The following is an 11,001-nucleotide window of genomic DNA, read 5'->3' as shown; positions in this document are numbered from 1 at the left end:
CAGACTAGCACCTGCGTTTGCTTGCGTGGGATGATCGGAGGGGTTTGGCGCAAATGAACCTGAAAATACCGCAGAACTCATTTAAATTACATTTAAGTGAGCTATGCGGTATTCTGCCCATATGATCAGAGCACTGTGCTCTGATCAAACAGTGCATTAACCTTATGCTAGCTCGGAGCTGACGTTAAGGTTAAGGCTCTCTTTCTCCCTCCCAGTCCATGCCAGGCAGCCACTGTCAGCCCAGACTGCCACTGTCAGACCTGAGGGTCCAGTGGACCCCCCAGACCCCCACCCCTACGGCAAATCCTGTGAGGCTCCTAGCCTGGTGGACCTCTATCCCCCCCAACAGGATTATATGCCTCTACCAATATCTAACACCTGCATGTGTTTCCACAACCCCTGAGGCAGGCGGATTGTCCCGCCAAAACACGGTCCTGTGTTGGGTCCATATTAGTGCCAATAAAGTCTTTTCCTGGATAGTTCCAGTGTGGGATCTTCTGATTGTGAACCCCCAGATGGCTACAGAGTGCAATGGTGATGTAGGTGGGCAGTCTGCCCCATACTGTGACCCACAATGCTGTTACTGTGACCTGCATGTCTAGGTAACTGTAGCTACATTAGGGGATAATCTCCTTTGATCATTTCACTTTCAAAACCTTCCCCTAATCCCTGGAGGGACACTGGCTGTGCTCATAGCTGTAGGGCATCTGGAAGTGGGACTCTTCCCGAGCTGAGTCAAGAGGCCAGATATTGCCAAATCCTGGGGGTAGGCCAGCCATCAGTCGGTGAGAAGCTGACCCAGGAATCTGTCAGAGAGACATATGTATGCACTGGCCACATTCCCTGCAAATGTCTCTCAGACATTTGATTTGGCCATCTCCTCGCTGAGGGGCCAGTTTGGCCCTAGGACCTGGCAGGGCAATATCTAGCCTCATGACGCAGCTCGGGAATGACCCCACTCCCAGATGCTCTACAGCCATGATCTGGGAGAAGGGAGTGGAAAGGGAGACTGCAGTCCAATGTTCCCCCCCCCCCCCCCCCAAACCCTCAGGGAACTAGGTAGTAGCTTCCATAGACTGTTGCAGGCCCTAAGACATTTGCCATCACCTAATTTTTGCCTACTGGAGAATCAGCATGCTGGCTTGGGGTGTAGCCTGGGATCCTGGGGAGGCCAGGTTATAGTCCCACAGGGCCTTTTTCTCTTGCAGACTCCATTAGATCCCTCTCAGCAGAGGCTTCTGGTGGAGCAGTTGACATTCAGGGGCACTGCTATAAATATGGACACTGAGTGCCCTTTGGACAATTCTCTCCCCATCTGTCACACCCCCCCCCCCTCCACCCGGTTATGCAGTCTCCCTTTCCCAGGGCTTGCCTAGTAGTGTTTAAACCACAGCACCTTTCACCTTTGCATCTCATGAAATATACACATTTTTAACAGAGAACAGATACAGACCCTTGTATGCAAACAACTGTCAGCATTATATTAGGAACAATAAAAAAACTCAAAACTATATACAGTGGTGATTCTCCATTGGCAACCTTTAATGTGTTTTGTAATGAATTATTGAGTAAGCTTCTATTCTTGGAGGAAAAGGATCTTAGTCACCTTTATGACACTTTTAGATTAATGTGTCATTTGCTGAGGTGCCATTATCAATCATTGATCCATAAAAACCTCCATTTTACAATAAACGTTTTTTGTTTTTCTTTTTGCGTCACGAAAAATATTTATTAAAACGTCATTTATCTTTCTTTACAATGGAGAGGATTTGTCTAACTTTGCCAATTGAAGAGGGATTCTGGCTGTTTAGTCCAGTTTTGTTAGAAAAATAATAAACAGATCTGAGTACCTTAAAAATAGACTTTGCAATAAAAGCACCACTATAATGATAATATTTAAGAGCAGGAGTCACTGTATATCACCGAGGGGCACACAAACGCATTGCTCCTGGAATGCTGCTTTCTGGTTCTTCTCCAAGGACGCTGCCACAAGCATTTTCAAAGTTCATATGCTGATCTTGAAATCTCGCAGGATGAGCAGAGCCAGCTTACAAATTCTGAAATTAGTGCAGTGCCTGGCTAACAGGCTAGCTGAAGTGATGTGCAAGGCAAAGGCAAGATCCTGCCACGGGGACCCACTGCAGAAGAAGATTTCATCGAGAACCCCTCATCACCATAACATCTATGAAAATAGTGCAAGTGTTTTTGCACTGTGAGCCATTGTTTTTAGGGTTCATGGAGGAAAAGAGAAGCGCTTGGCACCAACTGTGAGGGTTGCCCAGTGTGACTTCACGTCCATCCTTAGATTTTAAACTCTATACAAGTGTCGTTATACATCTAGAGGATTAACTTTTGATAAAGAGGCTTGCTTTGGATTCCTTCCGTCATAGCTTCTTATAGCTGGCCTCTTCAGTCTGGAGTTTTCACTCATTCTAGGCCAGACCAGCATCTTTTGCCATGCCGTAGAAGATTCCTCTCATAGCTATAAGCTTAGTTGGAGTGTCATATTCTGCAATTCTCCCCTTGTCTAAAACAAGAATTCTACAAAAGATACACATAAACAGTAATTAAGTACAATTTTATTTTGGCTCTTTATAAATTATTTTCTATTCACATAAAATAACTAGAAATAGAATACTATTAAATCTGTAACATATTTCCTGAAACAAAGTCACTAAAGCCATTAGTCCCAGGAAAAGAAAGACATTTCTGAGGATGATTTTTTTTAAAGAGATGTAGTAAAGGCTCTGAAGCAACATACATTAAAGAGCTCATTTTTGAAACACAAAAACATCCAAAAAATGGCATCACAGGCAGATAAACATATTTCTCACAGGCCTCCTTCCTTTTTGAAACTGATCCAGATATGTGCAGCCCCCCATAATCAGTTGTCATTGCACAGTACTCACCCATGCCGACTACTGCAACAGCATCTTCATCGGTTGCAAAGCCCAAACCATGAAAAAACTCCAAACCACCCAAAACACAGCAGCCAGACTCATTTTTGGCAAATCATAATTCAAAAGTGCAACACCACTACGTGAAAAACTTCACTGGCTCCCTATCAAGGAACGCATAAACTTCAAAGCCCACACAATGATCCACAAGATCCTCCATGGCGAATCTCCAAGCTACATGACTGACTTGATTGATCTACCAGCCAGGAACGGGTCCAAATCTTCTCGAACGTATCTCAATCTCCATCTTCCCAATTGCAAAGGCCTCAAATACAAAACCTACTACACATCCAACTTCTCCGTTATAGGCAGCAAACTCTGGAACGCAATACCTCGACATATCCGAACAACCAACGAACATCTACCCTTTCGAAAGCTGCTGAAAACTTACCTCTTCAAACAAGCATACCCAAACAACCCAACTTAATTCTCGAACCTGATCCACACCACTAACACTACCCATACTCCTATCCTCTCCCCCACATCTCTTCCTATTGTCCTATTCTCTATAACTGGGTTATCTCCGCAATATTTTGTACCATACTTTGTATTATCTCTGTGATACTTTGTACCATACCTTGTAAGCCGCACTGAACCTGCTATCGAGCGGCAAAGAGCGGGGTATAAATGCTATAAATAAATAAAAAAATAAATATCTTATACATTCTAATTTTAGCAATGTTTTGTTATTCTTTCTTATAAAAAAGAAATAACATGTATTGCAACAACAAAGGGACCCTGCCTATGTATGGTGCTTGCACATGAGAGGTGATGTGATCCAAGTGTGGGGGGGGGGGGGGGGGGGGGCAATGCTTCACACTCACGTTTCCAAGCTGCTCTTTATTCATTTGGAGACATTGTGTGGGAGCAAGTGGTGGTGGCATTTGTCAAGGAAACAACAACAAAAAAAAAGAGTGAAAGGCACCAGGACAAGCAACATAGGCCTCCAGGACAAGGAACCAGGATAGCCAAAAGGCACAGTTTATTTAAAAAAAAAAACCCAGATACAAAACACAGACTTCTAAATCGATATATCAGAAGCAGTAAAGCCATAAGATCACAGAACAAGTACAAAATTCAGTCTTCCAGAGCAGTATACAGGAAATTCTTGATGATTTGTCTCCTGTGCCTCAGGCAGAGGTAGACCAGGAGCACTTACCCCTGCATGGAGAAATTATGTTCCCTGTGCACTGGCATCGCTGTACCCACTGAGGAACCTTCCTCCACATGCAGAGTTGTATATGCACATTTTGCATGTGGACGGAATGTCCTGCCATCGCTGCGGATGTTCTCTTGATGCAGGGACCAGTACCACCATTGCTCATTTTGCGTAATGTATTTTCGATTGGTGAAAATGTTTATCTCAGATTGTCTATGACGTTTTCAGTATGTCCTCTTTCAAAACTTTATTTTTTTTTTGTATTTTCAAATATCGGAAAACATTACATTTTTTCTTCCATTATGGACTTCAATTTTTAAACATTTTCCAATAAACGTTTATTTCGCCAATATCGAAAATGCCCCTCTTAATATTATTAGGACATTTTGGAATGAGATTCACAACACTGTGAATCACCAGAATGTAGAGCAACAATAAGTCATTTTTTCTAGGAAATAGTAAGTGCTAACTAACAAAGGAGTCCTTTTACTAAGCTACTCTAAGAAATGTGCTTAGTGCACCCTTACACAGGCCTTTCTGATGTGCTAAGCCCATTTCTAGCATGTCCGTCCTATTTACGAGGCGCTGACTGGCACATCTATTTCCATTCTCCACCCCTAGATAGATACAAAGCAGAAAGAGCAAAAAATGAAGGCCCTTTTACTAAGCCACGTAGCTAGTCATTTAGGAAGCAATTCTCTAACTTGGTGTCTTAATTTAGGCGCTATGGTGGGGCACAGTTAGCACCGATCCTATAATAGTGTCACAAAACGCCTAGCCACCCACCTGGGGCTAACTCTGCAGCCACTTAGAGGGTCTATCCCCAGCACAGCTCAGGTCCGCCTGCACCTGCCACTTGTGCTCTACACTAGCACCCTCCTCCTACCAACTGGGTCCCAACTGCCTCTGGGCAAGTCTCCCGCTCTCAAGGTGTTCCTCAGTGATTTCTAGGTTGCTGGGGCCACACTCCCAGTGGTCCCACATGGACCCAACACACAAACCACCATGATTCTTTGTCAGTCCAGACAAGCAGAGGCAATAAACAAAAACTGTATATTGTCATGAAAAATTAGAACAATGAACAGAAAAGGTGCAATCAGCAAACAATAACGGGTAACTGAAATATGGACCAATAATAACACTATCTAAACATCTGTTTACTATCTAAATAGTACCTGGGGAGATCAGGACATATAGCTGCTCACAAGTTATCAAATGTGGAGGGGCATAATCGAATGGGGGCGCCCATCTCTAGGGACGGCCCCGGAAAGCGGCGTCTCCGACTGTATTATCGAAACAAGATGGGTGGCCATCTTTCATTTCAATAATACGGTCGGGGCCGGCCAAATCTCAGCATTTGGGCCGCCTTTAGAGATGTCCGACATTGGTTTTCGCCGATAATGGAAACTAAAGGCAGCCATCTCAAAACCGGCCAAATCCAAGCCATTTGGTCGTGGGAGGAGCCAGCATTTGTAGTGCACTGGTCCCCCTCACATACCAGGACAGCAACTGGGCACCCTAGGGGGCACTGCAGTGGACTTCATTAATTGCTCCCAGGTACATAGCTCCCTTCCCTTCGGTGCTCAGCCCCCCAAATCCCCTCCAAGACTCACTCCCCACAACTGTACACCACTACCATAGCCCTTATGGGTGAAGGGGGGCACCTAGATGTGGGTACAGTGGGTTTCGGGTGGGTTTTGGAGGGCTCCCATTTACCACCACAAGTGTAACAGGTAGGGGGGATGGGCCTGGGTCCGCCTGCCTGAAGTGCACTGCACCCACTAAAACTGCTCCAGGGACCTGCATACTGCTGTGATGAAGCTGGGTATGACATTTGAGGCTGGCATAGAGGCTGGCAAAAAAATGTTTTTTAATTTTTTTTTTGGGTGGGAGGGGGTTGGTGACCACTGGGGGAGTAAGGGGAGGTCATCCCCCATTCCCTCCGGTGGTCATCTGGTCAGTTTGGGCACCTTTTCAAGGCTTGGTCATGAACAAAAAGGGACCAAGTAAAGTCGGTTAAATGCTCGTCAGGGCCGCCCTTCTTTTTTCCATTATCGGCCAAGGATGGCCATCTCTTAACCATGCCCCCGTCCTGCCTTCGGTACACTGCCGACACGCCCCCTTGAACTTTGGGCATCCCCGCGACGGAAAGCAGTTGAAGCCAGCCAAAATCGACTTTCGATTATACTGATTTGGCCGCCCTTAGGCGAAGGCTGCCGATCTCCCGATTTGTGTCGGAAGATGGCCGCCCTTCTCCTTCGAAAATAAGCTGGATAATGTTCACAGGGCCTCAGCAAAGAGATCCTTCTCTCTTTTCACCCTAAGACTGGAGAAAAACCTGTACATCCTAGCTGAATTTTGAGCTCCTAGGCCAACGAGAGCCCAGAACAACAAGTTTTAAAAATAGATGGCCACATCACTGAAGGTTACCTCTTATCTGTGTTAACTAAAGAAGGAACAGTCGATTCTTTGTAACAGCTTTAAACATAAACATGCACCACCTGCTGGCCAAACTAGAGAAATACATGTCAAGAAATAATAGTTTTACAGGCTTAAAAACCCACTGTTTTGTCACAAATAGCATTTAGGCATGCCTAGGTTGTTATAGAATACTAGCACAAACCTGCACTGAAGCACCAGAACTTAAGTGTGACCCCTTACGCCATGTCAATGGCAGGTGTAACTGGTCTCTCCTAAGGGCACCCAGTCATGCCTGTAACTGATAGCATTCTATAAGTTATGCATGTCACTTGGTGACACACTCATGGTTTTCCCATGCTTGTGACATGCCAAGGAGAAAACACCCTACGGATGAAGTCAAACACAAAACAACAAAGTAGAGATCAGCAATAGCCTAGGTCAACAGCAAGGCTCCAGATATAAATATAAAATATATATTGGTAAAAAAAATGTTCATTAAAGCATCAACTATGTAATGACGACACAAGGCCGTGTTTTGGCATACAAGATGCCTGCTTCAGGAGTCGTACAATCTACAAACAAACATTAAAAAAATGACAGATACAAATCAAGGTAAGGTATACACAAAAAGTAGCACATATGAGTTTATCTTGTTGGGCAGACTGGATGGACCATGCAGGTCTTTTTCTGCCGTCATCTACTATGTTACTATATTCCAAAGGTACAAATCATAAAAATGTGTATATATATATGGATGTATGAATAATGGTGGCTGACATCTTCCAAAAAATAGAAATCAACATAAAAATCAGTACATTTGTTTTCATTTTGGTTTTTATGTTTTCTATTTTTTGGAAGACGTCAGTTACCATTTTATTTATATACATATATATATACACACACACTTTGTTTTGTACCTTTGAGATATGTTTTTTAAATGTTTGTGTGGGCATCTTGTACGTCAACACACAACCTCGTGTCGAGTCATCGCACTGTTGGTGCTTTAATGAATATTGCCTTTTTTACAAATGAATATTTCAGATTTATCTCCAGAGCCTTCGTGGACTTTATTGGAAGGCTATTGCTGATTGTTTTTTTCATGCTCCTCCCATGTTTATGTCCACCTTGAAGTTACACTCTAGAATAGCGCCTAGTGCATTTATGTTTGAAACCGCCAATTAAAGGTGGCTTTCAAGTGTCTAAGTGGCAAAAGATTACAGAATTGCCCCATTAGACTGTAAGTATGATTATACTCTCTATCAGGTGTTTATGATGTATTTAGATGGTATTTTTATAAAGATTTTTCTGTGTATAAAGCATGTTTTACATGCAAATAACAGGTCTTATAAAATTGATTGTGGGTATATGCATGTAAAAAGTAAGAGCATGAAGAGTGCCTAATGTAATTTTGGGAGACAGACTGGACTCCCCTTCTCAATTACCTGGTGTAATCCATGATTGTATTCAGTCTGTGTGCTATGGTCAGGACTGTACAGTCTTCAAACTGTGTTCTTATTGTCATCTGAATCAGGTCATCGGTCTCTAAATCCACAGCTGCAGTTGCTTCATCCAGTACCAAAATGCGAGTTTTACGCAAGAGGGCTCTTGACAGGCAGACGAGCTGTCTTTGCCCAACACTAGAAACAAAACACAGGAATAATGGTTATAAATGTTTAAAGACTTGAAATGATATTAATTTTTCAGAGAAGGAGAAGCGGTAGAACTGGAGGACATGAATTGAAGTTGCAAGGTAGTAGACTCAGGAGTAACATCAAGAAATACTTTTTCATAGAGAGGGTAGTGGACGCCTGGAATACACTCCTGGTGAAAGTGGTAGAAACAAAAGCAGTGAAACAATTGAAAAACACATGGGACAAACACAGAGGATCCCCTATATAGGAAAAAAGATGGTATCAAAGCAAAATGTAAATGATCTTCACACAGTACATAGAGGGGTGTAACCTGCACAGAGCAGCAGGTACAAATCTAACCATTCATTTATTATTATTTTCAATCTTACTATCTGTAAATTTCAGAAAGATGTTGTGTTAAACTTTGTGCCTTACAGAAGTTGTCTCAGTTTCTGTTCACTTAGGGAGTCATTGAAAAATATAATTTGATCAGGGGTTCCTAAATTTTTTTCCTTCAATAGAAACCTCATTTACAATAACAGCCGCTTTTACCAAGCTGTGGTAAAAGGGGCCCTGTGGTAGCGTTGGTGTATGGATCTGCCATGCGAAGAGGCCTCCTTTTACCGTACCGGGTAAAAGGTTTAAAAAAAAAAAAAGGAAATGGCCATGTGATAAGTTAAACACTTTCCATGCAGCTATTTCCTGGGGACCCCTTACTGCTACCTATTCAGGAGACGGTAAGGGCTCCCACGCTGACCCAGTGGTAATCGGGCAGTGCGATTACCACTGGGTAAGCCCCGATACTAACAAAATAAAAATATTTTTTAAGTGCCGTAAATAGTGTGCGATGGGGCTGGGAACTACTACTGCCGGGTCCTGTGGTAGCCCAGCAATAGTGCCAAATTGGCACGTGGCAAACCCATCTTTGTAAAAAGGCCCCTAAAAGAGTCAAACCCACCCTAGAGGAATACTTAAGCATATGAATGTGCCTTTAATTTATTCCTGAATGCCAAATAATCTCTCTCAGTTTTCAAATTCGGAGGCAAACTGTTCCACCACACAGATGCTGTCTTGGGGCAGGTGTAAATGTGCGCACCTTCCTTCCTTGATGAAATTTTATAAAGGCACATAGGTGCATATTTTGCCTTTATAAAAAAGGAGCAACATATACATCTATATACCATTCCTGCCTAGATGCCCTGTTAAAAAATTATTCCTTTAATTGAGTTGGCTGTACACTCAAAATTTGCTCTTATGGGCCTGACATTCAGCCAGCGGCAATCAGTGTTTTACTGACCACCGTCGGCATTATAACTGGAAATTCAATTCTGGACCACGTCGGGCCTCTGGCATTGAATTTCCAGGTATATGGAGCCGGCCAAAATATAGCCGGTTAATTGGGATATTTGGCACTTAACTGGATATAAAAATTGCATAAAGATAGGGGTGCCTTTTATGCGGTTATCTTTACACAAGTACATAAGTAATGCCATACTTGGAAAAGACCAAAGGCCCATCAAGCCAAGCATCCTGTCCCCGACAGCGGCCAATCTAGGTCAAGGGCACCTAGCAGCTTCCCAAACGTACAAACATTCTATACATGTTATTCCCGAAATTGTGGATTTTTCCCAAGTCCATTTAGTAGTGGTCTATGGACATCCTTTAGGAAACCGTCCAAACCCTTTTTAAACTTTGCCAAGCTAACCGCCTTCACCACGTTCTCCGGCAACGAATTCCAGAGTTTAATTACGCGTTGGGTGAAGAAAACTTTTCTCCTATTTGTTTTAAATGTACTACACTGTAGTTTCATCGCATGCCCCCTAGTCCTACTATTTTTGGAAAGTGTGAACAGAGGCTTCACATCCACCTGTTCCACTCCACTCATTATTTTATATACCTCTATCATGTCTCCCCTCAGCCGTCTCTTCTCCAAGCTGAAAAGCCCTAGCCTCCTTAGTCTTTCTTCATAGGGAAGTCGTACCATCCCCGCTATCATTTTTGTCACCCTTCGCTGCACCTTTTCCAATTCCACTATATCTTTCTTGAGATGCGGCGACCTGAATTGGACACAATACTCAAGGTGCAGTCGCACCATGGAACGATACAACGGAATTACAACATCCTCAAACCAGTTTTCTATACCTTTCCTAATAATACCCAACATTCTATTCGCTTTCCTAGCCGCAGCAGCACACTGAGCAGAAGGTTTCAGTGTATTATCAACGACGACACCCAGATCCCTTTCTTGGTCCATAACTCCTAACGTGGAACCTTGCATGACGTAGCTATAATTCGGGTTCTTTTTTCCCACATGCATCACCTTACACTTGCTCACATTAAACGTCATCTGCCATTTAGCCGCCCAGTCTCCCAGTCTCGTAAGGTCCTTCAATAATTTTTCATAATCCTCTCGCGGATTAACGACTTTGAATAACTTTGTGTCATCAGCAAATTTAATTACCTCGCTAGTTACTCCCATCTCTAAATCATTTATAAATATATTAAAGAGCAGCGATCCTAGCACTGACCCCTGAGGAACCCCACTAACTACCCTTCTCCATTGTAAATACTGCCCATTTAACCCCACTCTCTGTTTCCTATCCTTCAACCAGTTTTTAATCCACAATAGGACATTACCTCCTATCCCATGACCCGGTTAAGTGCTGACTCCAAACCCAGAATGCCTCCAAAGTAGCCAGTTTCAGCATGGGCACTAACTAGGCATTTTCAGTGGCACTATCCGGTTAAAAGCCCCGTTAGCATTTAAAAGGCCATTTTGAATATTGGGTCCTAAATGCTCAGTTTCTGACTCATTTGCTGAAATGACTCCTGT

General features: G+C 43.2%; 1 protein-coding gene across 2 annotated transcripts in view; it reads right to left on the bottom strand.

The window, feature by feature from the left end:
* Positions 1–1,521: 1,521 nt before the first annotated feature.
* ABCC3 (ATP binding cassette subfamily C member 3) overlaps positions 1,522–11,001 on the bottom strand; it is a 178,840-nt gene continuing 169,360 nt past the window's right edge. For both annotated transcript variants that reach the window (XM_030207972.1, XM_030207975.1), the window contains 2 exons: positions 7,980–8,174; positions 1,522–2,541 (listed from right to left, as the gene is read on the bottom strand). In XM_030207972.1, the coding sequence (XP_030063832.1) occupies positions 2,433–2,541; positions 7,980–8,174 (304 nt within the window). In that variant the 3' untranslated portion in view covers positions 1,522–2,432. The remainder of the gene's footprint in view (positions 2,542–7,979; positions 8,175–11,001) is intronic.

This window comes from Microcaecilia unicolor, chromosome 6 (assembly GCF_901765095.1).
Source record: "Microcaecilia unicolor chromosome 6, aMicUni1.1, whole genome shotgun sequence".
Lineage (NCBI taxonomy): Eukaryota > Metazoa > Chordata > Amphibia > Gymnophiona > Siphonopidae > Microcaecilia > Microcaecilia unicolor.
The sequence above is the reverse complement of the archived record's forward strand: the minus strand, read 5'-3'. Positions and strand labels throughout refer to the sequence as shown.